Source organism: Cercospora kikuchii (genome assembly GCF_019650295.1).
Source record: "Cercospora kikuchii DNA, contig_00004, whole genome shotgun sequence".
Lineage (NCBI taxonomy): Eukaryota > Fungi > Ascomycota > Dothideomycetes > Mycosphaerellales > Mycosphaerellaceae > Cercospora > Cercospora kikuchii.
The window spans coordinates 2,278,821-2,306,485 of NW_025408585.1; the positions used below are offsets into that span (position 1 = coordinate 2,278,821).

The 27,665-nt window shown below is 54.0% G+C and overlaps 7 protein-coding genes across 7 annotated transcripts; 3 read left to right on the plus strand and 4 right to left on the minus strand.

The window, feature by feature from the left end:
- Positions 1-1,769: 1,769 nt before the first annotated feature.
- On the minus strand, positions 1,770-2,845 carry CKM354_000713700 (uncharacterized protein; the record flags this gene model as incomplete). Its single annotated transcript, XM_044802480.1, has 3 exons — positions 1,770-2,086; positions 2,147-2,408; positions 2,495-2,845. 3 exons carry the CDS (start codon positions 2,843-2,845, stop codon positions 1,770-1,772), a joined length of 930 nt encoding a protein of 309 aa, XP_044658415.1.
- A 626-nt stretch (positions 2,846-3,471) lies between these two features.
- Positions 3,472-4,316, minus strand: CKM354_000713800 (uncharacterized protein; the record flags this gene model as incomplete). Its single annotated transcript, XM_044802481.1, has 2 exons — positions 3,472-4,226; positions 4,280-4,316. 2 exons carry the CDS (start codon positions 4,314-4,316, stop codon positions 3,472-3,474), a joined length of 792 nt encoding a protein of 263 aa, XP_044658416.1.
- Positions 4,317-4,721: 405 nt separating this feature from the next.
- On the plus strand, positions 4,722-7,082 carry CKM354_000713900 (uncharacterized protein; the record flags this gene model as incomplete). The annotated part of the gene is made up of 1 exon (XM_044802482.1): positions 4,722-7,082. One exon carries the CDS (start codon positions 4,722-4,724, stop codon positions 7,080-7,082), a length of 2,361 nt encoding a protein of 786 aa, XP_044658417.1.
- A 1,774-nt stretch (positions 7,083-8,856) lies between these two features.
- On the minus strand, positions 8,857-11,841 carry CKM354_000714000 (uncharacterized protein; the record flags this gene model as incomplete). Its single annotated transcript, XM_044802483.1, has 1 exon — positions 8,857-11,841. One exon carries the CDS (start codon positions 11,839-11,841, stop codon positions 8,857-8,859), a length of 2,985 nt encoding a protein of 994 aa, XP_044658418.1.
- A 3,119-nt stretch (positions 11,842-14,960) lies between these two features.
- On the minus strand, positions 14,961-19,307 carry CKM354_000714100 (uncharacterized protein; the record flags this gene model as incomplete). Its single annotated transcript, XM_044802484.1, has 2 exons — positions 14,961-15,475; positions 15,533-19,307. 2 exons carry the CDS (start codon positions 19,305-19,307, stop codon positions 14,961-14,963), a joined length of 4,290 nt encoding a protein of 1,429 aa, XP_044658419.1.
- A 2,997-nt stretch (positions 19,308-22,304) lies between these two features.
- CKM354_000714200 (uncharacterized protein) lies at positions 22,305-24,197 on the plus strand (the record flags this gene model as incomplete). The annotated part of the gene is made up of 1 exon (XM_044802485.1): positions 22,305-24,197. One exon carries the CDS (start codon positions 22,305-22,307, stop codon positions 24,195-24,197), a length of 1,893 nt encoding a protein of 630 aa, XP_044658420.1.
- An 854-nt stretch (positions 24,198-25,051) lies between these two features.
- CKM354_000714300 (uncharacterized protein) lies at positions 25,052-27,102 on the plus strand (the record flags this gene model as incomplete). Its single annotated transcript, XM_044802486.1, has 2 exons — positions 25,052-25,927; positions 25,981-27,102. The coding sequence occupies 2 exons, from the start codon at positions 25,052-25,054 to the stop codon at positions 27,100-27,102; spliced, it is 1,998 nt and encodes a 665-aa protein (XP_044658421.1).
- Positions 27,103-27,665: the final 563 nt, after the last annotated feature.

Below are 27,665 nucleotides of genomic sequence, written 5' to 3' on the forward strand. Positions count from 1 at the left end.
AACTCGTCAGCATGTCGCTGCAAACTGCCAGTCGTGCCAGGCTCGTTGGGCTTCTTGTTGGTGAGAACAGCAGCGCCAAGCACGCTGGATCGCAGCCACTTCAATAAGCTCTGGAAAGGCGTGGGGAGAGTTTGTGGCTGTCACCATCGCCTACGGCCTGCCCAGCCCAGCCTTACACATCACGCAGCATGCTCCGAACTGCTTCTCGTGCATCATCTCAGCGATCTATCCGCCAATCGTGAGACATCTCTAGACTCTCATACGCTGCTGCGAGTTCGCCTAGCAAGATCACATACGCCATCCAGTTCCAGTTGCCTGGATTTGAAAGAACCGGTCGCGTGTCACCTGAATCCAATGGCCATGCATGCGCTGACCTCACCTCCTCGGAGCGTATTTCTGTTTAAAGCACGGAAAATACTGCCTCCCGTCTGGGCTGCGACGTAAGATCTTGACGGCGCCACCGAGTAACAGAATCACGGAGCGTGTGTAAAAGTTTGCTGGTCACACACCGGTGCGCTGCCTTTGTGGCCACCGGTGTCTGTGTGACCGTGTGATGGGCGTCGAAGGTACTGCTGTCCTGGGCACGAAAATACCGCAGCCCAAGCCACGTGTCCGCTACGCTCCTACGATCCTCTGGCAGACGCTGAACTGCCTTATCTAGGCACGGTGGTCAGAGAAACCTGCTCAAGCCTTCTTGAAGTGAGGTCTGGAACAAAATGTCGAGCCACGAGGTTGGCAAAGTTCCGGTCTCACATTGACGCCATCCAACATACGTTCATGGCCACGGCCATGAGATCTGATTTACCCGTACCACGTCACAGGCAGCGTTTATATATGTTCCGATAGCAATCCGGCGGAACCACATCGATGGTAGCGATGAATCACGCTCCGAGCACTGCCACGAGGAGACGAACATTCCAAGGCCCGCAACCTATTACTCCTGTAAGAATTTCTCACAAGCATCGTTGGACTTGCTGGGTTATCTTGTAGTGAATAAGTGAGTGGCTATACAGTGACTGGCGACTCTACGGACACGCCTTTCCCCAATCCTCGAACATGAGTACATACCACGCTGCACAGCTTTCACGAGATCGAGAAAAAGTCGAGGACCGCACACAGAGGGACATCGAGCTTACACGCACTGTCTTGGACAGATAAGATAACATTTGAGAGATTAAAGCTAGTCGCACTGTTGATATTGCACGAGATTGGAACTCCTTCCTCGACACGGTGCAGGAGCACAGCTCGATGAGCTACTATCGAACTACAAAAAACCTCACAATTGAAGTGTTTGATGATAGGCCTCTATCTCGGGATCTTCACTGCCAGCGGGGAACGCACATTGATCAGCTTCTGTGCAATCTGAGAAAGGAAGTCACAAACTCGGTAGGAACTGATCGGTTCATCTGCCAAGTCGGCAAGCCGATCTATGAATGGCATGAACTTCTCGGAGATACATTCTCTGGATCCGTCCCACCGAGGTGACAGGAATGCATCTTGCATGCTGCGGAGACCGGATAGCGAAGCCTGCAGAAACCACTTTCGTACCCGCCTTCGAAGATCACTCAGTGCCCAGTCCATATTCGACCACTAATCCAACCGACTGCTATTCCTGTCTACAAACTTGCGTGCAAGCTTGGGCTGGACTTAACACGCTTTCTGGTGGGGCCTCGACATGCATCAAGGAGGCATCTGCAGTATCGACTGAGAACGTCTTAGTAATTATCGGCCTGCAATCAGATCACCGCGCCGCACCTTAATTCTCACACTCAATATTCATCCCCCTCGCCGAACAATCCCAACCCACAAACCTCCTGCCTCCTCCTCTTGAAATCCGCATACAACCCCAACCAAATCTCTCGGTCCCTACAATCCTCCACAACTTCATTCCCCACGCCCTCAAACACACTCTTCCGTGTGTCTAAAACAACGCACTGCGGCATTACATTCTCCACAGTCTCCTCATCCGCAATTATCCAAGGTTTTGGAAGTGGCCAGTCAGAGAAATGGACATATTTCGCTTCGTTGATGATGAGATCGGGATCCCAGATTTCGCTTGAAGAGCCGAGGTAAGCGGCGTGGTCGACTTTGGACGGGAGAGAGGTCTCGGCGATAGAAGAGGACAGTGAAGAATCTTCTCCTTGACGTTTGAATTCTCCTGACAACAGATTGTAGGGTCTGTGTGGCAAGACCATGGCCGAGGAATTGTAGAGGTGATTGATGATTTCCATGTCGTAATCGGCTTCGAGACGTGTGTCGAAGGCGTTGAGGATTCGATTGAACTCTACTGCGGAGGGCTGGATGAGGAGGAGTTGGGAGGAGAGGACAGGATCTTTTTGGTTGGGTAACCAGTAGGCTCGTGGAGCGGCTAGTGTAGTAGGTGGAAGGAGGAAGAGTTCGTCCATGGGCTATTCGATCAGGCACTGTTAGCGACTGTGTTCGAATGTATTTGTGCCCGCTCCCCTACAGTGTTCTCTCGCTCCAACCAACTCACCTTCAAAACCGTAGAATCCGAATCCAAACTCAAAACCCTCTTATACTGCGTCTGATTAAAAGCCAACAACTTCGTCAAACTATCTGCCCAAGTCGGTTCTCCTGCCAACGTTTGGAGAGTCACAGGTTGTAATTTCACACCATATTCTTCTTTCGCTTTCGATAAGAGATCCCACGTTGTAGCTTCTAGCTCTGTATCTGTGGCCCAGTTCTCCGGAAACATGAGCAACCTATCCGCCTTGGAATTGTATCTTGCTAAGGATTCGAAGATCATTACGCTGTTGCAGAGATAATGTTCTGTGGTGACGTATTGGGTATAGGCGTATTGACTCCAGTCGGTGGAGCCCATCATTCGAGAAAGTGAAGCGGACAATGGTGATTGCTGGCGGAGGATAATCGCAAGAGAAAGGAGTATGATAATCGCCAGGCACGTTCGCCAAATTAATCTCGAGGATGCTCTGCTTCGTGGACGATCCGCCGGGCGATAGAATCTACCCAGCGTCTCTCGGTGCTTGCCATGATTCGGAAAGGTGAAAATGGGCAGTTGGGCGACCATCTCGCGCAAGTTGATCATCCATGATGGCGACGAAAGGACCATCGCTTGATAAGAGTACATGTACGTTGTCGCAATCTGAACAATGCAAGGAGATCTTCTGTGGCACAAGGATCGCTTCAGAGAACACTGGAATGTTTCTCCCTTCTGCTGCTTCATTGGGTTAGCAACGCCAATGGCAATGGTCTAGAAGTGTGCGAAAAAGCAAGCACCATCTTCTTGTTGTGATGCGTCAAGTCTGCTCTATTCAAATATCAATATCGAAATTCGCCCAACCCAGCACACACCAGGGTATCGTTCATCTCATCGTCTCTATCATCAAGAAGCGTCTATCTGTCCTCGCTGTATGCATCGCATGTGGTTCGTGAAGTTCATTCGCATGGCGTGATGTCACGATCAGAAAAGGTTTGAACGCCTCGAACGCCTTATGACGTGCCATTGCCATAGTATCCATCCTGGGCTTTCTTCATTTCCTCCGAGATATCCTGAACTCCAGATGGCTCCTTGCCTTTCGTCTGCCAGAATTGCTTCCTCTCGGCGAGAAGTTCTGCCGCCCACTGCTGCACTTCAGGAAGCTCTATGCGTTTCGCAACCCACGCGAATTCGCCCAAGTCGACCTTTGCGTCTTGAGCTTTTTCGTATTCAATCATTTGCAAGAGCAATTCCATCTTGTCCACATCGTGCACAAATTTGCTTTCCAAAGTCTTGCTGTCTTCGTATTCCTGCCACACCTCGCGCATGTCCTGCCCAGCCTGACCGCCATGCACATTTCCGAGCAGGGTTTTGGTCAAGTAGTCCATGGTTTCTGTTTCTCTTCTGCTTTTCTCACTTTTGCTCACACCGTCGACCGGGGTAATGTCTCCAACTAAGCTCTCTGCCATGTCATGAATCAAAGCCATTCTTGTGCATTTTGACAAGTCTATCCGCTTTGCCAGAGTGGGAGGACACAGCATGGTGATGATGGCCATGCGGTACATGTGATCGGATATGGACTCGCCATGGCTGATTTCGAAACGTCGCCAGCCTTCGCGCTTGGTGGTCTTGAGGCGTTCGAGCAAGTGGAAGAAGGGCAGCGGGGATGTCGAGTGGGGTTGTGGTTGCTCGGGGAGAGTGCTGAGGACAGTGTTGGGGGTCCAGCCTTCGTTGGTGTTGGATCGTTTGAGAATTCCAGCGCCGGGGCCTATAATGTGTGTCAGACAGGTGTAGGAACAGTTTCGTGTGTGTGTTGCATACTCAATGGGCCATTTGTCTCAATGGCGTCTGGTGCCATGCTGTGTCACTCGTTCTGCGGCGTATCTGGCGGGGCGGTGTCCGCTGCAACGCGGTGTGGAGGAGGGGCAGGATGAGGCAGGTGCAACGGGACAACGAACGTGATTATATCGACAGCGAGCGTGCAGCAAACGGCAAACAGCAAACGGTGTATGGCGAGCGTGTTGTCTGCAGTCGTGGGCGATCAACAAAGCCACAGCCGGTGTGCAGAATGACGGTCATCCCTGCTAGTCAGACATGCGCCATTGTTTTGAAGCCTCCTGCAGGTCACCGACTAATCTCTCCCAAGTGAAACTAATGTGCTGCCCAGGAGGCTATCAACGGCACCGCTCGCTCTACGACTACTACTGCTCCCCCTCCCCCTCCTGTCCTCCCCGTCGTCGTCTGCTGGCAATGCGACACCGCCATGGAGAGGCCGACCACCGCCAGTTCGAGCGCCTCCACGCATAAGCGGACCATCTCCAAAGCCGCCAATGGCCTCGACGCGCCACGCGGGACGACGAACAATCTCCACGTTATTGCCCTCTTCATACGCAATTGCCGTCTGCTCAACCTCGACCGTCTCGAGGACTGGCCCGACGTGACAGTCGCGAACATAGCGCAAGATGCTCGAGCCAGGACAAGATGCGCCGAGTGGTGTTTATTCCAACTCTTTCGAAGATACGACTCGGCAACCACCCAGGAAAAGCTACAGCCCTTCTTTCCACCTCTGGAGCCTTTGCAGAGCATCAATCTCCGAGCAGCGCTGTATCGCTGTCTGAATGAGCTGAAGAAGGATGGCGTTCTGGGGCGAGAAACAGTGTTGCGCAAGTCTATGCTGGACGATTGTCAAGGCGACAAGTTCTGGGAACTATGCCTGTCTTTCTCAGGACTGGTCCTACGCAGGGTCACAGTCGAGAACAAGGACCGCTTATCCTACGAAAGGCCATACTCGGAGAAAATTGGCACCAGAAAGGCACTGAGCATTAAGCAGCGGGAGAGCATGCTTCCGCTCGCCATTGCCCACAAAGCTGCGTTGGCCAAGGTCCTGGAAGAGAAAGAGCGCAAGAAAGAGACCTACGACAAGCTCTGGCACACTTTCAAGGACAAGGAGTTCGATCTGCGCGCAAGGAAGATTCAAGTGCACGAGACAGCAGGCCTGAGACGGCGTCGATCGCCAGAGGATAATGTGGCACAAGAAGTACTCGAAAAAAACTGGGTTGGCAGTGAGGATGTGAAGGACGCCTTGTTGAATGGAGACGCTGCTCCGGGAGCAGACGGACTCTTGACCAAGTCATTCAATGCCGTCTGGGACAACAACAAGACGGATCAGCTTGTCAAGGCCGATACGGCAGAGAAGGGCGTTTTGGAAGATCTAGAAGATCGCACTCGACAGCAGAAGCGGAGGCTGCAGAAATGGCAGAATCTGCATGAGCAATTACTCAAGTCCAAGGTGCAGTCAGGAAAGGAAATGGACTCCTCTACAGCGAAGCCAACTCACTTGCGATTGGACCAACATCAAAATCTCACCTTGCGTGACATGGCCGATAATGGTCAGACGTCGATTGTCGCCAATCACAAGAGACACACGAGCGCTGTGAAGTACGACGAGATTCTGAATGCTATGCGGGATGAGCTTCGGAAGAAGTCTGCAAATGATCCAGCATCGCCCACCAAGCCTGTACAAAGAGTGAAACGACCTGAATTCAAGCGACAGAGTGTGTCGGTGGACACAACAGCACGAGCATCCCCAGAACCCCATCAGCGAGCCAACTCGCATACCTCGGTTCCGCTGAGATTCGGCCAACGCGTCTCATCCAGATCACGATCGTATCAACAGCCCAAGGTCATCAATCAACGAGAGCCTATACCGCTCAAGTCGGAGATTTTCTCGCCGCTGAAGACAGATCGGGCTAATTCGATCTCGCCGAGCCCTCGGAACTCCATGGTCGCTTCTCCTGTCCAGGAGTCACCGATTGAGGATCCCTATGTTCCTCAACGCCAACGAAAAGGCAGCGACACAGGATTTGCTAGTACTGGATCTGCTGCACTGAGCCGTGCCTCATCAGGCAGGAACAGCCCTCGAGTTCCGTCTCGATTGTCGATCAGCGAAAGTTCTTCAGACAGTCCGATAGATCCGCCAGCGCCTCAGTTCCCCGCAAACAGGAGCGCAGATGTCATGTCTCGTCCTGTTCGACCTTCACTGGCAGATCGCACGCGCATGTCGATGGCCTTCAAAAGCACAGATTCTATTGATTTGAACAACAGCGCACTAGGAAGGAACGACGACGAGAGGAAAGGATCTATGAGATCAGACACCCCAATCGGCTCTGATGAGACCATCACCACGCTTTCCACGCTCGAAGAGAAGCCTGCATTGAGTCTGCAGGAACGGACTCGCCAGTCCATCTCCTTTGCGCCCCAGCAAGTCGTGCAGTCTAAGAGAGCCTCCCATACGCGGTCTCGTACATCACAGATCTATCCAGTGAACCAATTCGACACGCCTGAGAAACCTCAGCCTCGGCGGTACACCGTCAACCAGCTGGACAACGATGTGTCGGAAGGCGCACCCAATGAACGTCGAGACATCACGCCACGCGAGAATTTGTTCGAGCAAGATGTCGAGTATACCTCCGTCTTCAAAGCACGACCAAAGCTGGCGCGCAGCCCTAATTTGTCGCCTTGTCCAGACAGTGGCCACGGGAGTATGGAGAGTCGAGGACTCAACCATGATGTGAGCTTTGCAGATGATGAAATCGCCTTGTCCAGTCCGTTGAAAGGACGGTGAGGAGTGTGTGAGCAGACCACACAGAACCTGCTGTGCAGGCGCGAGAGAAGAAGAAATAGATACCCAAGGAAGAGACAGTAGAACGAGAACATTGAAATGTCTTAACGAGAATGGACCGTATTGTTATGCGAGGGAGAGATTGTGGGAGGAGGATATAGCATTGAGTGTGCGAGAGTGGAGAATATAGCATCATGAACTGCAGCGCTTCTCATCAGCTCTCCTTTTCTGTCTTGCAATCTCCCAATCCAGCTGCGAGCGATTTCTGCTACCCCAATTCGTCCCGAGCACAAGTCGATTCTCGTGCAAGGACCTTGTAAGGAAGTCGCAGTTCCACTCATTACATCGTCACCTTGCTTCGCATCTAGACCTTCCACCAGATCTAGACTCTAGAGGCGTGCAAAAGCGGAAAGATCTGAAACATCAAAAAATTGACCCAGCATCTCCATTGATGGTCCTTTCTTCATCACGGCTGTGACGGAGCGAAATTCTATCAGTGTCGTTGTGTTCATGTGCTGATGAAGAGTTAAACCTCGCCACGACTTGCAACGGCGTCGAACTGATCTGGTCATGGTTTGGACCAAATGGTCACTAGTTCATCTGCATATTTGAGCATCGCATAGCCACAATCATCAAACATCGAAAACCAATCCACCGCCTTTGAATAACAAACGTGGACCCCTCCCCTCCCTCCCTTCCTCCCTTCCTTCCGCCCCTCACATCATGACGTGCTCCTTGCGTGAAAGCAGGGCCACAAGAAAACCCAAACTTATCCAGGGGCCATCCCATTTCAATCTCATCCTAGTCAAAGTCAAGTCAAGTTCTAGACCGGAAAGTCACCAACGAGGAAGCAGCAAGCAAGCACCGAAAAGTTAACGATCGGACGAAGTTGAGCCTTTCTTTAACTTTCTCTCTCCGAGCTCTATTTTTGCATCATACTTTTTTTTTCTTTGCATGTCCATGGATCTTGGGGGTCCTGGGACTGTCCAATTGAGCGAATGAGGGGGAAAAAGGCGGGGGCGGAGTTCCAAGGACGACTGGTAAGAGCGTACGTAAGCAGTAGGAGGCTGTGCTGTCGTTGGTTCTTGGGTGTCGTGTGCTCAGCAGGACAATGGACTGTCGTATGAATAAATGGAGGATACGATGAGTATAATCGTATCTATTCGTGTCGTCGGAAAAAGCCCGACCGTCCAGGCTAGCAGGTCTGTCATTGTAATCCAGTTCGTATATCTCCACCCATTTGCATTGGAGTGGTGTCACTAGTCTCGCGGGATGTCCACTCGAACGAGGTCGGGTTCCGTATCATGGTGAGTCGTTACCGCATGTGAAAGGACATGATGCGACCAAACAAGTGAGTGAGCGAGGAAGAGATGGGAAGAGAACGAGAATCGGAGGAACTAAGAGCGTGAACACATTAAATTGCCCATCCCTCCATGAAAAGGAGAAGAGGGTGGGTTGGTAGGAAAAAGGAAACAAGGCCTGGTACGGTATGGCACTCAGCATGCCTGGTATAAAAAAAAAACAAAAAAGTGTTTCCATCATTCTCTTTCTGCTTGCTTCTCTTGCATACGTTCTTTGCTTTCCTGATGACTGATGATGAGAAAAAATCCTCCTCTGCTGTATACACACATCTTGGTGGAGCTCTGAGAGCGAGAAAGACTCTGTTGCCACTGCTGCATGTGCCGTTCGTTCGCTCTATTTCGCGCGCTCGATCGTCCGAAATGAAGAAAAAATGATGCGACAACGCGGACGGGTGACCAGGTGAGTATCGCGCGACCTAGTTCCAGCCCAGACTGTTCTCGGCCATGACCGGTGCGCTGATACCCTGGTCCCGTACGCTGCGGTTGTTACTGCTGCCCGCACTGTTTCTGCTTCCTCTGCCTCCGCTCCCGCTTCCCCTGATTCCGCTACCTCTTGTGGTGCCTGATCCGCGACCATTGGCGCCTGACATGAAGTACCCGCCCATACCGCCAGTAAGTGTACCCGGGGTGCCAGGAGATCTCTCAGTCATTTCGCCGTGCGTGCCGACCGAGCTTGCACGCTTGTGGGACTTCCTCTTGTTGCGGTAGCGACGAGCGACGTAGACCATGGCAGCGGCGTACACAGCTGCACCAGCGACGGCGCCAACACCAATGCCAACAGATGTACCCTTGATCTTCTGTGATGAGCCACTATCGCCGCCAATGGGGGTTCCATCGTTGGCTGAATCATCCTCGCCATCGGAATCGCTCCCTGGACCGTACGACTTTGGACCTCCTTGACCAGGAGTGTCCATGTTCGCACCTGGCAGGATTGGGATCGTGGGGTTGATCATAGTCATAAGCATGCGGACAGCCTCGTTGGGATTGTCGTATGCTCGAGATACTTGAGTATGAAGGTCCATCTGCAAGGTGTTGACCAAATCTCCAGGAATGTATGCCTGAGCCAAAGTGGTGATGTAGTTGAGTGATTTGGTCGTATCATATGGCATGAGTCCGTTCATGGCGACTTGATTGGCATCAATGTTGAGAGCATATGCCAGACCTTGCGGCAGATAGGTGAAGATCTGGTTGGCAGAGTTCTCGGTATGTACGACGAAATTGTAGTTGAGCGGATAGCCAAAGCCGACCTGGATGAGGGTGGAGTTGCTGGGAGGTTGCGGCATGCCCCCAGGAGGCTGCACAAGACGAGGCAAAGCCGTGGGAAGACCACTTGCCGCAGTCGAGCTTGTGCTGTCCACTGGGATGATAGTGCCAGTTGTGGATGAGGACTCAGCGGTGGTCGGGGCGAAAACGAGCGAAGTCGGAATGCTCATGCTCGTCGCCGTGTTGGTCGCCGTGGGCAGAATAGATGCTGGCGGGGCCGAGGTGGTCTCCTCAACAGTAGCGCTTGGTGTGGTGCTCGGTACCTCAGAGCTGGTCGGAGAGGTAATGACCACGACTGGCTCGCTCGTAGAGGTAGTGGAGTTGGTCGACGCGAGCGGCGCGCTTGTAGGCTCTGTAGTAGAGTTTGTCGTCGGACTGGCGGGAATGGAGGTGATGTTCACGGTTGGGCTGCTGATCGGAACAGTGTATGACACGCCAGTGGTCAGTGGAATTGAAACACTGATGCTGGTCAGATTGCTCGTAGCAGTTGCAGTGTCGGAGCCAGTAGGAAGTGGAAGGGGCACCACTGTAAGGCCATCAGACCCAGTCAGCGTAGTCGACGGCAAAGAATCGGTCGCTGTGCCAGTGGCAGTCACGTTCGCTGGCAGCGAAGTGGCAATTGCGAGCGAAGAGGCTGCCTCCGACAATATGCTGGAGAATTCCGAGGCCAGAGAGTTTGATGCCAGTGGGTTAGTGGCAATCACGCTGCTGAGATCCGAGTACAATGACGAGGCAAGTGATTCCAATGCAGGCGAAGCTGTGACGGGGGGCAAGCCGAGAATGCCAGTGTTGTTGCCCGCCGAAGTGCCGTTGGGGGCATTAGTGATCGTTGGCGGTGCGGTAGTCTGTGGCTCGGCCGGCGGGAGCAGACCGTCAAGGAGACCGGTATCATTTGAAGTCGCAGTCGATGTGCTGGTGGGAGCCGTGCCAGGAGCATTGTCCGGCGGGAGGATGCCGTCGAGCAGACCAGGCTCAGTGGTCGAGGTGCTCGTCGCGGTGGGAGCCGTGCCAGGAGCATTGTCAGGTGGGAGGATGCCATCGAGCAGACCGGGACGCTCTTCCGCAGATGTAGTTGATGTGCTGGAGGCAGTCGGGGCCGTGCCAGCAGCATTGTCAGGTGGAAGAATGCCATCGAGCAGACCGGGACGCTCGTCTGCGCTTGTGGTTGATGTGCTGGATGCGCTCGGAGCTGAGCCGGAAGCAGCAGTGTCCGGTCCCAGGATACCACCAAGACCCAGACTGAGCAGTGGTGGATTGTCCTCGGAAGAAGGCGTCGCTGAAGGTACAGTGCTTGTGAAAGTCGTCGAAAGACCCACATAGATGATCGGGACTGACGAGGTCGAGTTGGTGGCAGAGGTGGTGCCGTTGTCTGCTGGTGTCAAGGGCTCGGTGTAAGTTGGCCCAGTAGGCGATGGCTCATTTTCCGGCACACCTGCTCCTGTCGGTCGTGGTGGGTTGAACGAGGAAGAGGTCGATGTCGACGGGTCAAGGAGAGGATCCAAAAGGCCTCCAAGTAGTCCACCATCTGATGAAGAGGACGTTGTAGGGGTGGAAGTTGACGAGTCGTCCGAGGGAGCGGACTGTCCGCTGGGAGCATTCGAAGTGCTAGAGGAAGAACTGCTCGTCTCGTCGTCTGCGTCGTACCTATCTTGGCCTGAAGAAGAGCTGCTTGATGTGCTCGTCGAAGTCGTAAGCGGGACAATGTTGCCAGAAGAGGTTGTCGATGTCGAGGTCTGATTCCTGGGAGGCGCATTGCTACTGGAACTGGTGGAGCTGGAGGAGCTAGATGTGCTGGAACTGGATGTCGATCCGGATAATGCTGCCAACAAGCTGGCGTATAGATCCGACGTTTCAGGCCTTTCCGGATTGAATTGCGGCCGTGTCGGATAGACTTCCTCGCTGTTGGTAGTGCTTTGTGTCGTCTCAGTTTGACCATTGTCTGGCCGGTTGCTCGAACCTATGATGGAACTGAGATTGCCCCATTGCCGTTTGACTTGCTTGGGGTAGTAGTATCGGGGCCGCGACTGTTCTTGATTTTGTTCTAGTCCAGCTGGCGCGGGCTCGGCATTCGCGAAGGTTGCTTGCATGGACATGACGGCGAGCGCGGCAGCCCATGCTGGAGTGTTTGCAGCCTTCATGATGCAAGAAATTAATATGTGCAAGAGCAAGCTGATGAATGCTCGGATAACAGTTGATAAGAGAAGGTCAAGTGTATGCTTCTGTCCCACGTTAGTCGCTGCAGACTTCCGTCGCACTCGCAGATCGGAAAGCGCACCGTCTGAAGTTGGTCCTTAAACGAGTGTACGTGACGAATGCCACAAGACGGAAGGCTTGCTCAGACCACCAAAACAACAATATTCGACTTCTGTGCAGACGGATGAGTTTACAACATCCCACCCGTTGTCGTTCCTGGAGTCGTCTCGGTAAAGGAGTGTCGGTAGTTGGAAGCGAGCGCGAAGAGTGGACGTCGCAAAGAGACGAGACAGGACAGGACTTGTGGGTATCCTGGGCAGGTGCTTGCGACTGAAGCCTTCGCGCGATGAGTCTCAAAGGCACGTGGCGCGACTAATCTGCAGACAAAGAAAGACTTCTTTGAGGGTAGATATTCGTAGCCAATGTGTGGTCGCAGACCGATTGGCTCACCGTCAAGGTGCTTTGAGAGAGGTCGTCACGGAGGATGGGGCTCGTTTCGGCTCGAATCTGTCGGACAATGGTCGCGCGGCTTTCCAGGCGCGTGCTCGCAAAGGACACTGGGGGATGGGTGGATTTCGCTCGAGATGACAGCAGGAACAGTGCTGGTGCAGGATTACAAGGCCGTAAGTCGGAAAATCGTAAGAAGGGCGGTGGTCAAGTGAGTGTGGGTTGCGGATGACGCGCAAGGGGTGTTGATGGCTCCCAGGGCGGCAAGGGAGGTAGGAACGACGGCGTGGGGTTGTCAATCGCACTGGCTCGGGCCAGTGCTGCCGGTCGGTGGTGGTGGTGAGGGCGGTGGGGATGTCGTGGCCTGGGGAGAGAGAGAAGAGACGTTGGCAATGACCGCTGTGCGCGGCGACGAGGTGTGCGAGGAGCGGCAGCAGCGACGGGCGGGTGAGACACAGGTGTGGATCTGCTCTGCCAGGATGTGATTGAGCAGCAGCTAGCGGCGGCGCCTCGCTTTCACGCTACCCAGCACGCCGCAGGAACTGGGCGGGAACACGAACACTGGTGACTGCCCACTGCACGCACGCACTCCGACTGTCCACAGCGCAATCATCACGCTCAATTTCACCGTCGTCGGTATGCGTTCTGCCTTTTGCGCGCATGAGTCTCGAAACGTGGTCGCGTGGGTCCCCCGCTGCGGCGAGCGAGGGCGCGCAGGCAGTCGTCTCGCGGCAAGTGGTGCCGCAGTCTCGCCTGGGCCTTCAAATTGCACCCAAGCACCCACGAGAACGTCTGGCCCCAAGGGCCCTGCCGACATGCCTGCAAGTCTGCGAGAAGCTATCGCTCGCTCCCTGCTCGCGTCGCCATCATTGCGAGAGCGCTCAGGGTGCAAACTCTCGCGCGAGTGTCTACCGTTGTGATGGTTCTGCACCGTCTCCGATGGACGCTCTTCACACACGACGGGTGGAAACGCTCGAGAAACACATGCACGACACGCTCCGCCGGCGAGAAGAAGGTCGAGAGATGGTGAGTGGCCGACGCGCAGAGATTGACGCACCACTTGCCTGCTTGAGAAGGCCGTGGTCGCGCGCCGGGGGCAGAGATTAAAATTAAGGCCCTCAGCCTCAAACCTCCGCGACGCTCTCAAACTCGCTGCGCCCGGCCTCGTGGAGAGCCAGACCTGCGTCGACCGGCCGGTGGAGGTGGTCACTGGCGTCTGCTGTCCAGCACTTCGTCGTTCTGCTGCATCTTGCGCAAGAACGACGTCCTGCTTTCTTCAGGGCATCTGCAATGTTTCTGCCGACATTGCACGGCAGGCGATGCAAAGACGCCATCACGCTTTGGGACGCGTAAGACGCCTGGCGTACTTGATGGCGCATTGGCCCGCAAGCCACCGAACTCTTCAGCGCGCCCTGATGACATGGATCCTGCCCACGTTGTCAGTGTTCGCGTCGCTGCAGAGCGGCCTCCAACACCGCGATGCAAAATTCACTTCGCTGGAGCTGAAAAGTCATGGCGTCGATACGTCGGCTGCACGGCCAACTGTCTGCACGCGTCCGACGCATCAGCCGCAGCGCTGCCCACCGCGTCGCACCTGCACGACGACGACAACGGCAGCTTGCACGCTGGAAATGCCTAAACTGATGCACTACCCATGCGGCGCGAGCTCCCTCACCCGTCGCAAGGCACTCTTCATCGCAGCCTGCCGAGACAAGCGCATTGAAAACGTTCAAAGCTACCCTTTCTGAATTCCACACGTTGCAGCCGGTACAACGCATTCAGATTCAGCACGGCAACGTTGGAAGCACGACATGCGAAGCCCACGTTCTGCGCCAGCCGGATCATCACCCTCGCTTTCCTGATTGAAGGACCGCGACGGAATTTCCGATCGTGTATGCACAACACGTGTCTGACTCGTACCAGTGGACACTTCACTTCTTCCCAGACTTGTCAATCTACGCCAGTGCTGACTTTCCGGACTCGTTGTCTTCATCGTTAAGTACTTCTTCCACGAAAGGAGTTAGCCGGAGCGCCAGTCAGCCTGTCGCCGCTCGGCTTGACGCAGGAAGCTGAAAGGCGTAGTGCCTGCGCGTCCACACGGGACGTCGCGACCATGATGACTCCGAAATCTCACCAGATTCCGTCTGCATTGCCGGACTTGTTGCAGAAGCCGTGCAGAAGGAACCGTCAGCTTGTGACTTGTCGTCACTCACTCTCGCAAAGTTGTAGCACTCTTTGGCCAAGATCCTCAGACTCACTCTCGCGTACTTGTAACACTCTTCGACGCAGGCACCTCTACTGACATGCACAGCACTTACGAATGACACCTATTCAACGCACATTAGCAGGCAACAGAAAAGAGAGAAGAAGCAGGGCTGCTCGAACATCTATTTGTACCTTTGTATTATTGTTGTTGGTCATAGCCAACTCTGTCGATGTTAGAGAGTGACTGGGTCAATTATTATACAAAATCTTTCCTTGTTCCTTTCATCTTCCTGATGTCTTGACATTCCCCATCTAATCCAAACGCCTGCGCATATGATTCAATGCTTCCCAAGGATATCATCGCCAAAAGAATACCAAAGAATCGCTCCATCACGCGCGAACTGCGTCCTCTCTATTCCGCCTTCTTCGATTGCTTCGTCCTCAACTTCATGAGAACGTAAACCAGCGCGTACGAACTAAACGCAAACAACGCGACAATCGCTGCATCTCTCCATCCATAGTAGTAGTCGTTCAAGTTCAATGTGTGGAGGTAGTCCGAACCACGTCCATACTGACACACTCTGCAACCACTCGTAGCATCCGGATTCACCAAATTCGTCCTGCTTCCAGGTCCTTGCAGATACTCCGAAAGATAGCTCGCGCAGGTTTCGCCATTGGGTGTGTCGAAAATTGCGAACTGGTCTTCATTACATTGCACCTCGGCGTCGAAGAGCGTGAAGACGAGCATGGAACCCATGAGGTAGTTGAACGGGTTGAGGTAGTACATCCAGTACCGCCAGAAGGGTTGGATTTGGCTGTAAGGGAGGAGAACACCGCAGAAGGAGACGAGGACTCCGATGATGAGAGGGTTGGTGAGGGCGGCGAAGACGGCGTTGGGGGCGTAGGCTGCTACGAATTGGCCGATTCCTGTGTCCATGTTAGTTTGTGGTTCTGCGAAGCAAGGGTTGATGGGGTGGGACTCACCGGTATAGATGAACTCGTACATCAACATGACGAAGAATACTGCTCCGGCTTTGTTGCTGTCGCCTGGGAAGCCTACCGTGTAGTACCAGCAGACGTAGTAGAAGATGGCACAGATGATGAGGTATGGGATCTCGCTGACGATGAGGCCAGTGACAAAGGCGGACCAGTGGTACATTTTGCTCTTCTTTTCTCTCGCTTCGTAGATGTCACGACGTTCGAGGAAGAGTGGTTGCAGCTGTGCCATGACACCGGGTGCGACGAAGATGAAGTTGAAGATGGTGAACAAGGCCAATTGCAGGTCTGTGACGCTATCGCCGATCTGCCAGAACGTGAAGCCATTGAAGAGGGCACTGCCGATGTGAAGTGCGAATTTGTTGTTCGTGTATTCGTTGTTGCGGAAGAGGGCGGTGTTCATGCGTTGCGTGACGAGCTTCATTTGGTCCCAGATTGGCATGGCGAACTCGTGGCCATCGTCGACAGTTCCCGGTGGCTTGGAGGCTGCGTCTTGGACGATGTGGTCGAGCTCGGTGGTCATATTCTTGTACTCTGGGCTGTTCAGCCACACTTGGTTCCAGTCTTTGCCTTTGCTCAGTGTTCCAGAAACGACGTCGATCATGTGTTCAGCGGGGTTGGCGTTGGGCGGGCAGGGTGCGTCGTAGCGGCCGAAGTACTCCTTGATGGTAGCGCCGTTGTCACCAATGTCGCCAAAGTAGACGGTCTTGCCTCCCTTCGCCAGGAGCAACAATGTATCGAACTGAGCGAAGAGGGCAGCGGAAGGTTGATGAATGGTGACGAGAACGGCTTGGCCAACATCGGCGAGCTTGCGAAGGAAGCGGACAATGTTGAACGCAGCTTGTCCGTCCAGACCGGAAGTGGGCTCGTCGAGGAAGATCAGAATACTTGGCTTGGACACAAGTTCAACACCGATAGTAAGACGCTTGCGCTGCTCGACGGAGAGACCTGCGCGGCTGGTGCCAATGATGGTGTTCTCGATGTCGTGCATCTCCAGCAAGTCGATAATGGTGTCCACATACTTGAGCTTCTCCTCGCGAGGAGTCTCGCGACTTTGTCGAAGAAGGGCAGAAAACTCAAGAGCTTCACGAACAGTCGCAAGTGGCTCGTGAATATCGAGCTGTTCGCAGTACCCAGCTGAACGTTGGAACGAAATTGGAAGTTCGCGGCCGTCGACGAGGATGCTACCCTTGATTGTACCTTCTGTCTTGCGTTGAGCGAGGACATCGAGAAGAGTAGTTTTGCCTGCTCCGGAAGAACCCATCAGAGCACCCAGCATACCTGGCTTGACCCAGCCCTGGACGTCGTCGAGGAGCACACGAGGACCCGAAGGTGTCTGTACCGTGTATGTGAGGTTCTTCCATGTGAACACAGAGGTGTTGCGGATAAGCTGATCTTCGACGTTACCATCCTGGGAGCTCTTCTCCGCATCGCGAGCGCGAGTCTTCTCTGGCAAATTCTCTTCGTCGCTGACCAAGTGCATAGCGGCCTTCTGCTTCTCACGCGGGATTACAAGGAAGCCCGAGTTGCCAGAAGCCATGGACCATCGCGATGTGCAGTAGACGGTGCAAGCGACAAACAAGACCCACCATGCCCAGATGATGCCAAAGTTGCGCCAGATGCGAGAGGATGAATAAGACAAGCCCTCGAGATACTGTTCGCCGGTCACGAAAGCGGCCCCGACCTCAGCACCTCTGACACCAGTACAAGCTTGGAAGCTGGAGTCCGTGTAGTTGGGGCCGAGAGGAACCAGATTGGGGCCTGTACAGGGAATGATGGTGTCTTTGAACTCGACGCCGAATAAAGCCTCGAACCCGTACGCGAGTGGGTTGATCCAGTAAATCCAGACGAACCACGGGTGCATATCTGGCTTCGCAATCAAGTACCCAGCGTACATGATCAGTGCACTGACCGCAAATCCAGACACTTTCGATGCATCGTCAAATGTTTCGAAAGCCGCGCCCAGCCAGCGGAAGAATGCAGTCATGCATATGGCTGAAGCGAACAAGATGACCCAGTAGCTGAAGAATGCACCCGCAGTCTCTTTCAGCCCCACCATGAAATACAGTGGCAGAGCAAAGACTGTGACCTGGAAGAAGATGATCGGTATGTCCGCTGCTATCTGTGCGAAGCAAAAGGCTGCGGGGTGATAGAACGCGAAGCTGCGGTGCTTAGCAAGGACCGGCCGAGCAGCGAAGGAGTCCGTGACTTCCGACATAGCGATGAGAGACATATACAGCAGAGAGAAGAAGATGGCACCACCCTTGGAGAAGAGGCCGCCGGAGGTGTTGGGGGAGTCGTAGAAGAGAGATCCAGCAATGAGCGCTTGCATGATCGTAGAACCTTGCTTGATCACGAATGTTGCCTTATCACCCCAGATGAGTTGGTACTGCCGGATGACAGCAGCTTTCGTTTGCGTGTAGAGGTCGACCGTCAAAGGTGACTTCTTGGGCAGACTAGGTGCTTTCTCGTGCTGAACGCCTTCTTTAAAATCTGCTGTGTTCGAAATGGCGTCAGACGTGGTAGGATAATCGTACTCTTTCTCCATGAGAAACTTGATCGACGTTCTCTCATATTCCGCGCGGATCTCGTCCGCGGTGCGAGGGAAGCGATCTTCGAAGCCAGGTCTGATCTTTCGCTCCGTCGGCACGGTGACACCAGTGAGGTAGTCGGCAACGTTGGCTCCGTCGGTGTACTGGAATCCTAGATCCTCCATGAAGGGCTTCGCTTGTGCCATGGGCCCATAGAATATTTGCTTGCCTTCATCAAGAACAAGCACTTTATCGAAGAGCTCGTAGATGCCGTTACCAGCTTGGTAGAGCGTAACAATAGAGCTCAGTCCCATGACATCCGTCATTGCTCGGATGCAGCGAGTGTACTCGAGCGCTGTTGATGCGTCGAGACCTCGCGTGCTGTTATCCCAACAGAATACCGAACCACGTGAGGCCAGAGTCTCGATGATAGAGACTCTCTTGCGCTCTCCTCCGGAGACACCGCGCACATATTCGTTTCCGACCTTGGTCTCGTGGGTGTGTTCGATGCCCATCGATCTGAGGAAGAAGTCTCTGGTAATCTGTTGGAACTCCTTGGTGTCCTTTACGTTCGAAGGCAGGTGGTGTGGGATCTTCATTCGTGTCGCGAAGTCCATTGTCTGACCGACAGTCAAGGTAGGGAAGAACAGCTCTTCTTCGGTATTGATGACGATCTGACCACGATACTGCTCTGCCTCTTTCGCGTCCATCGACCCGAACTTGACATCGCCAGTGACCTCTGCATACCCGAGTCTCTTGTTGGCAAGCATCTTGAGTAGTGTGGTGCAGCCGGCACCTGGTCGACCAAGTACGAGGAGCATCTCTCCAGGCTTGACACATCCATGGCTGTCATCGATGATGGTCTTGAGCGGCGGCTTTTGCCGGCTCTCCTTGATGAGTCTGGGAATGTTGAATTGTGAAATGGCGTTTTCGTTGAAAGCAGCATCGGCACCAATGCCCTTGACAGTCAGGTCCTTCCATGTGACACCAAGCTTTCGTGCTTTGGCTCCATCAGCTTGAGTTTGTTGAGCCACGGCCTTCACCTCTTCCATGAGCTTCCAGTCATTGGCTTTGCTGATGGATTCATCGCTTTCCATCGGGTCTTCGTATTCAGATTTCTTCCCGCTGAATGTTCTCGAGATAGCATTGCTGAGTGTGCGGTAGACCTCTTCTCCTGATCCGCTGCCAGGCCCAGGTGCGACCCACGACCCTGACCGTTGGAGGGAAGGCATCGTGGTGGGAGTTCCGATTTAGGTGTGATAGATCAGAACAACCAGACGTCGGACCCTGTTAGTGTGGGGAGGTCATGAGATGTTATGATCAAGAAGAGTGAGGGCGGTCGAGGACTTTTGTGTCAACTGTAAACGGAGTCAATGACGAGCTCTGGATAGCGCCATGTAGCCTTGCCGTGTCTATAGAGGCTCCTACTCGTCCGGTAGGCCAGTCCGACAGTGAGACACCTTGGCTCGAGCTTTCTGGAAGGAAGTTGTAGCCACGACCCGGTGGCCTGGCTTTTCGGCTAGTCAGCCATAGCTGCACGTTTTTCTCCGTGTCGGGGCTAGGTCGCCCAACTAAGTCCGGAGGAACGATGACACGACTGAAGATCCAACATGCAGCCTTTCTTTGTTAGGGCTTGGCAGGGCTGGCAGACCAACGCAGGCTTCGCAACCACGCCATTGCATCAACTCTATTGCGAGTGCAGCTCTCTACTGCGGTTTGCTTCGAGCTCTGTGAACGCTGCCCAGTAGGGTGCTTCTTGACGCTGAGCCTTCGTCGGCTGACGTGGTGGACCGTAGTGCAACATCGCAGTGTGGTCGGCCTTCGCAGTCTTTCGGGTCCACGAAGCGACCTTGGGGCCGAAGCGCTCAGCACCTCAAGTGGTGGCTCTGTCGTATGGCAGATTGACTTCATGTGAAGAGTGGGGCTTCTTTGTCAGACCAGCAGATCGTTGGCCCATGTTCTGCTATCGTGCGTGAGGCTTTTGGAAAGCCGTGCCCCAAGTAGAGATCTGTCCCAGAGATCGTACTCGGAAGAAGTGTCGTTCAAGGTCCCGAAAACAGAGCTTGGCTAGGCCGAAAAGTTCGTCCGCGCTTGCGAACGGCAGACGGCAGCGTGAAGCTTCCGAGCCCCACCTTAGGGTTCGCTGCCGTGGAGACGAGGACTCTTTAACTTCCGTCCACCACCACGCAGCTATCACGTCGACCTTCGACTTGCTAGCTCGATATCGTCCTGCTGTTGAGCGACGCTGAACGCGCGTAGCGCAGAATCGGACATCAGTGTTGTGCTCAGTGTCTGCCAAGTGTGACCCGCATTCGCCCTGACAGAACACGATGTCATTGTTCGCACGGGTTTTTCAAAAGTCCGTAGCCAAGACTCAGTGGCTACGACATCGAATCGTTCCGCGCACAGCGCGGAAGGGATACAGAGGTGTTCCTGGATCTACAAGTACGATCTTCAGACACATGCTCGCCACGGATCGGTACACGATCTTTTAGTGCCATCGACCGGCAAGGCGTGGAAGAAATTCATTGCTACTGTAGTCACAACGTACGAAAAGAGTACTCGAAGCTTTTGTGCCTCCCTGTAGAATTGGTCCAAATAGACATCGAATGTGATGGTATTGTGTGAGCCGCCATTGTTCGTCTCCAGACGCTGAGAGCCTACCGTCCGCCATTGGCGTGCCTGCTAGACAGTCGAAGCTGCGGAAAAGTGTCGGCAGGCTTACATCGCTACTAGGAAAGATCAAGCAAGCCCTTGGTCGCTACCTTCTACACTGTACGCTGATGCGACGAGGGCCTTGATTCACGGCAGTTCGCGGCGGGATCTGATCGCGACACCTTTCTATCTCAACCATTGTACCACGGAGTGGAGTGCAGCGATCCTCAAGAAGGCAGAATCACATAGTAAAAGGATGTGCTCAAGTTTTTCAAAAGGAACAATGACCAGGCCCCACGACGGAGATGCGGATAGGGCTTTCCACACCCTCTGCGTCAGCAGATGAATATGCGGCGCCGTATTTTCTTCCTGGGGGTCGTGTTCTCAACAATGAAAAGAACGGACAGAGAGGTCTTCTTCTGTTGGCATTTGCATTCGGATGGAACCAGACATTTAACCGTTGGCCAGCGTGTGACGAAATTTACAGCGCTCTCAGCTCTTGTGGCATGTGATCATGCCACACGTGAAGCTTCTTTGCCATCGTGCCTTGCCCAATCGGGTCCTAAATCATGAGTGTAGATCTGGCCCACGAGCACGTAGGCTCGAGGGTCGAATGGGGCCGATCCCAGCTCAGCTGCGTTCGCTCGACGGAATGGCAGATCCGCAGACCTAAACACAAAGTATTCAGACCTCGACCGCCGCCATTTTCGCTGGAGTTGTCAGTCACAACGGTGCAATTACAACGGCGCAATGTTTCAGGTATCGATTTGCAAACTTTCTGATGCTGACACCAATCAATTTCGAACAGTCAAGTCGCCAAAGAATTCGAGCTCGATGTATTTTGTGAACGCGCCGAGCCTCTGCTGAGAGACACCTCACTTGTGAAAGCTGGTCACATTCCGAAAAGCATTTCGCTGAGCGAGCTTCGATGAGCTTGGAGCAATTCCCAACGCTGCAGTCGCTTTGCGTGAAAGCATGGTACAGACTATGCTTGCAGCCGTTGATAAAATTCCACGGCGTCTTCGATAGTGATGAGACGTAGCATTGGATGATGATGAGTTCTCTGGAAGCCTGGCGTGCGCAAGGATCTAGTGTTTCACGTAAATGGCAGAGATTGTAGCGTTTTATCGTATGCGCACACACGTGGTCATCTGTGAACTTGACAGCGACTGTATGTTGATGTTGATGGTGCTCGCGGTCACGAAGACGTGGTTGAGGTCAAACCCGTCGATGTCTACCACATACGACGTAGCAAAGTCGCATGTGCAGTGGGCGACACGACTAGCGCCGCACGGGCCATGCCCATGACGACCCCTCGGACGCAGCACTGCTTGTCGCAAAGCAGGCACAGGAACAAGGTTGTTTTGAGCATCATGCCTCAGGGAGGCCGGACACCTGTCGCTACGTGAGCAAGGCAAGAAGACACCAGCAACCTCGACACGCACGTCGCCCGAGCGCAGCCCACGACCGAGCGTGGCAGACGCACGTGTGGACAGGTGTGATGCATCAGCGGTGCTCTACCGGCCATACATGTCACCGCCCTATGCATCCGACTGCTCCATAAGCCGCCGGCAATGAGCAGCACCAATGCCCGCGCCAGCTCCGCCCATTCCAGCGCTACGCTAAGGCCTCGCACCGCGCGACTCATCTCCGGGCTTGACGAGGGCGACGAGTCCGCCTTCGATCCCGTCAATGCCTCTCCGAAACGCATCGCCTCGCCGCTTCGATCTCCCTACGCAAGCCGCTCCGCCTCTCCCATACCCTCGGCGCATCCGCAGCGATCGAGTCCAAATACACGCCGACACGATGCCGCAGCGAGATCATCGAGAGCAGCGAGCGCGGAACAAAGGACGACCTCTCCCAGCCTTGCGGGACTCTGGGGAAGCTCATTGAGTGCTCTGCAAGGCATAGCGCAAGATTTCCTCGGGACAGATCCGTTCGAGCAGGAACCAAGTGTGCGGCCACGAGACCGGAGGCCACACGGAAGGCAGCACACTGCGCGGACGAGTACCAGTGCACCTCCTGCTGAATGGGGACCCTCGGCAGCATCAGGCTCCAGATCTGGCGGAATCGGCGGAGGCACCACTGAAGAGCAGACTGCAGCCGTGCGAGCTCAGAAAAGGAAGGCAATGCTGACTGGACAAGAAAGCAGCTACGCGGACACGTTGGGCAAATTCAAGAGAAGATTATCGGATGACAGAGCTGCTACCTCCGCGCCCCCCGGCGATGGAGATGAGAGGGATGCCCTGGCGTATGTACATCAAGTCACGAAGAACGACACACTCCCTGGAATTACCATACGGTACAACATCTCTGCCAACATGTTACGCAAAGCCAATAGAATGTGGCCGAACGACAGCGTGCAGATGCGAAAGACTTTGTTTCTTCCGGTAGACGCATGTGGTGTGAAAGGAAAGCCAGCCACGGCCGCACAAATCGATCTCTTGGGATCCGAGAGCGAGTCTCTCTCAACGCTACACGCGGAGGAAGTCCCTACCCCAACTGCAGCGAATCCAACGCCAAATGGGATCAGTCAAAGCGTTTCCAATCACAACAGAAATCGCACGAATTCAGCATCCACGCACACAAGTAACTCTGCGACAAGCGTAAATGCACATGGCGAAGCAGAATGGCAACATGACTCCTGGGTCATGCTCCCAGGTTTCGATCAGCCCGTTCAGATCGCGCGGCTTCCACGGCGGGCACTCGGATATTTCCCTCCCGCGAGGCGAAAGAGCAACTCCTGGTCAGATCTCGACACTCCTTCAACGTCATTGGAGCTTCCACGGTCGAACGCTGGCGATCTATTGAACCCTCCATCATCTCCTAGGAACCAGATCCCACCGCAGAGACCTCGGCGGAGGCCTAGCAATGCCACGAATGGATACTTTCCCGCATATCTGCAAGGACCCGGTGGAGTAGGCACGATGGATAGGCATGTGCGATTTCCAGGCCCGGCTCAGGATACCTTGAACAAGATGATGGCGAAGCACTTGCCAGACGTTGCGCCTCCTCGAAACCAGACCGCACTGTACCAGCCTGACTTGCCTTTATACAGTGACGAAGCCACGCCACTTGGCTCAGGCACGGCTACACCAGCTTATCCGCACGGAGGTGGAGGTTCAGGTGGCCTCAACCTGCAAGACATTGGCGGATCGATCGAGTCTTGGGTTCGAAAACTGGCTGCGAAGTCCACATTAACTCCGGGTGGCAGACAAAATCCTGCTCGAGCATCGGTCGGCACTCCTGGCAAAGGAGCTGGTGGAATAGGTGATCTGATAGAGATGACCGACGAATTTGAGATTGGTGAAGATGGTGAGGAAGAAAGAGGCCGACAAGGCTCGGCCGAGCAGGCGACTGCTGGTTGCAAACCGGGCACGACTGCTACAAGCTATTTCGATGGCGCTGCTGTAGGTGGTGTTAGCAGAGAACGACGCGTGGGAGGCAAGAGTGGTAAATCTGATTGACACTGATACCCCATCGCTGGGCCTAATGATTAGAGGCGCGTGCCATAGCACATATTTAGATGCGGGATGCGCCAGCATGCCCGTCTATTCACTAGCGTATCCTCTTGAGTCTGGCCAAGTCGCCCACGAGGTCCACCTAGCAACGTGCATAGTGTATTGCGGCTCTTGCGGCAGAATCGTCTTTTACCGACAACGCCGCCAAGCGAGCCCTTGAGGTCCGAAGGTGGAAAGTGCATCTGTGTGTGCGTCCATTACTGGTCTTGCAACAAGAACGACAAGGCAGTGACGAATGCAGCATTCTTCACACAACTTGAATATCATCAAAATTGGGAGGAACAGAAGAGACCTACGAAGCGCAAGTCATCATAGATTGACAGAACAGCACACAGCGAGGCCTGCCGCATTTATTATTCCCAGCGCATTCCCGGAGCCAAGTGTGGATCTCTGATCATCAAGATGTGGAGTACCCAATCAAATCGTCCAAAATGTCATGATCCATGTGGATCCTCGGGTGAAGCCCCTCGGTGAAGCTCTGTTCCATCTCGTCAGTATGCAGCCACGCTTGTGCGCATTTACCGCAAGCCAAAAAGGCACGATGCCGGCCGCCGCTGCTCGTGATGGAAGACGACAACCGCAGGACAGGAGTGTCTTTCTTCACTTTTACTTTGCTTACAGGGACTACCAGTTTACTGTTCCCTATATTGTTCTGCATATACTGTTTACCGTCATTGGAGCTGTTGTACTTGCGTTCCACTTGGGGGTTTTGGAGGTTCATTGGCCGCCACCTGCGATTGAGGGTTGGTAGCATAGAGTTGAGCTGAAGAGGCGAGACATTGAGAAGAGTACGAATCACAATGGCACACCGAATCGGGCGAACAGTCTTCGACGCGACTTCGGCGTTACGATCGAGTACTTCGTCCTCCATTCGATCAAGCACTCCAGCGTGGAAGAGACAACAGCGGATAGCACCCCTCCCCACACAACAGAAACGCGGAATCCTAGGCCACACCCAACGAAGACGAGCAACGACCGCCTCCGGCTCATACCTCGATCCGAACAAACACCCTCTCATCGACCACCACTACGATGCCATAGTCGTAGGAGCCGGCGGTGCAGGTCTGCGAGCAGCAGTCGGCCTTGCAGAAAGTGGTCTCGAAACAGCCTGCATCACCAAACTCTTCCCCACACGCTCGCACACTGTCGCAGCACAAGGTGGTATCAATGCCGCTCTTGGGAATATGACTGAAGACGATTGGAGATGGCATATGTACGACACTGTCAAAGGATCAGATTGGCTAGGAGATCAAGATGCTATTCATTACATGTGCAGAGAAGCGCCGAAGGCTGTTTATGAGTTGGAGAATTATGGGATGGCGTTTAGTCGAACTGAAGATGGGAGGATATATCAAAGAGCTCTGGGAGGGCAGAGTTTGAAGTATGGGAAGGGTGGGCAAGGTGTGAGATGTTGTTCTGCGGCTGATCGGACTGGGCATGCTATGTTGCATACGCTGTATGGGCAGAGTGTGAAGCATAACACGAATTTCTTTATTGAGTATTTTGCGATTGATTTGTTGATGGTTGATGGGGAGTGTGTGGGGATACTTTGTATGAGCATGGAGGATGGGACGTTGCATAGAGTGTTTGCGAGGAATACGGTGCTTGCGACTGGTGGGTACGGAAGGACTTATTTCTCTGCGACGAGTGCACATACGTCCACCGGTGATGGCAATGTGAGTATCATTGATTCCTGGAGTGCGAAGCATTTTTACTGACTTGGTCACAGGCAATGGCAGCACGAGCAGGTCTCGCCAATCAAGACTTTGAGTTCATTCAGTTCCATCCGACAGGCATCTATGGCGCCGGTGTGCTCATCACAGAAGGGTCACGAGGCGAGGGTGGCTACCTCCTGAATAGCGAGGGCGAACGATTCATGGAGCGATATGCCCCCACAGCAAAGGACCTTGCGTCACGAGACGTGGTTTCGCGATCGATGCACATGGAGATCCGAGAAGGACGAGGCGTCGGACCGGATAAGGATCATGTCTACCTTCAACTCAGCCACCTGCCTGCGGACCTCATCATGGAACGATTGCCCGGAATTGCAGAGACCGCCAGCGTGTTTTCTGGCGTTGATGTGACGAAGGAGCCGATTCCCGTACTCCCAACAGTGCACTACTGCATGGGTGGCGTGCCGACGAACTGGAAGGGCGAAGTGCTGAACATCGATCAAACTACGGGACAAGAGAAGGTGGTCAAGGGCCTCTACGCAGCCGGCGAGGTGGCTTGTGTCTCCGTACACGGCGCCAATCGACTAGGAGCGAACAGTCTGCTGGACATCGTCGTGTTTGGTCGAGCCTGCGCGTTGGACATCGCGGCGAACAACGACAAGGGTGCGCCTCATACCAAGGTTCCGGAAGACATCGGCCTCGACCACATTGCATCTATGGAGAAGATTCGACAAGCGGATGGCGACAAATTGAGCGCGGAGATCCGCACCGATATGCAGAAAGTCATGCAAGCCGACATTTCAGTCTTCCGAACGAAAGAGGCCCTGGACGCCGGAAATGAGCGTATGCAAAAGGTCCAAGAGGACTTCAACACTAGACTCGCCGTCAAAGACAAATCCATGATCTGGAATTCGGATCTGATTGAGACGCTAGAATTGAAGAATCTCTTGACTTGTGCTGCGCAGACGGCGAAATCAGCGCAATTGAGAGAGGAGAGCAGGGGGAGTCATGCTCGAGAGGACTTCCCGAGCAGAAATGATGACAAGTGGATGAAGCATACGCTGAGCTGGCAGAAGGACATTGGACAGGAGACCAAGATCGGGTATCGCGGCGTGGTGATGGATACTCTGGATAAGGGCGAGATTGATACGATACCTCCGGTTGCGAGGACGTATTAGAGGCGTGTCGTAAAGTCTATGTCGCGGACTGATTTTGAGCATTGCTTCTTAGGAAACAGCTTCTATGAATACAGTGCGACTTGTTCCTGTCCGATTGGGTCCGAACCGTGTTGCTAGCGATGTTGTCGAAAGACGCCACAGTCGACTACTAGAGTTTCTGACAGAGTGCTGTAAGGTACTGCTGTGCGTATTCCGGATTGGAACACCTCGTTCCCGAGCGCCAGCCACAGGAGAGTACGGCCCGAACAACGTCGGTGGCTTCGAAGTCGCGGACTACTCAACTGATGAGGTGCAGGGTTTCTTTTGCCCTGGAGTCGGCTGTGGCGCTGAGCGTCGAAGGAACTCCGGAGTGGTTGCGTCGGCACGGCCGAGACATGTTCTCGGTCAACACCCTCATCTTCGTATGCTGTTCTCGCACTTTACCTGCATCGTATGCTGGCGTTCGGACGGTGATCATGCGAACCAAAGGATGGCGCTGGCGGAGAAGAAGCAACAGCCAAGCAACACAAGAAAGTGCTTGGATTTCAACGGCTGTCTCCGCATTTGACCTCTCCTCAATCCTC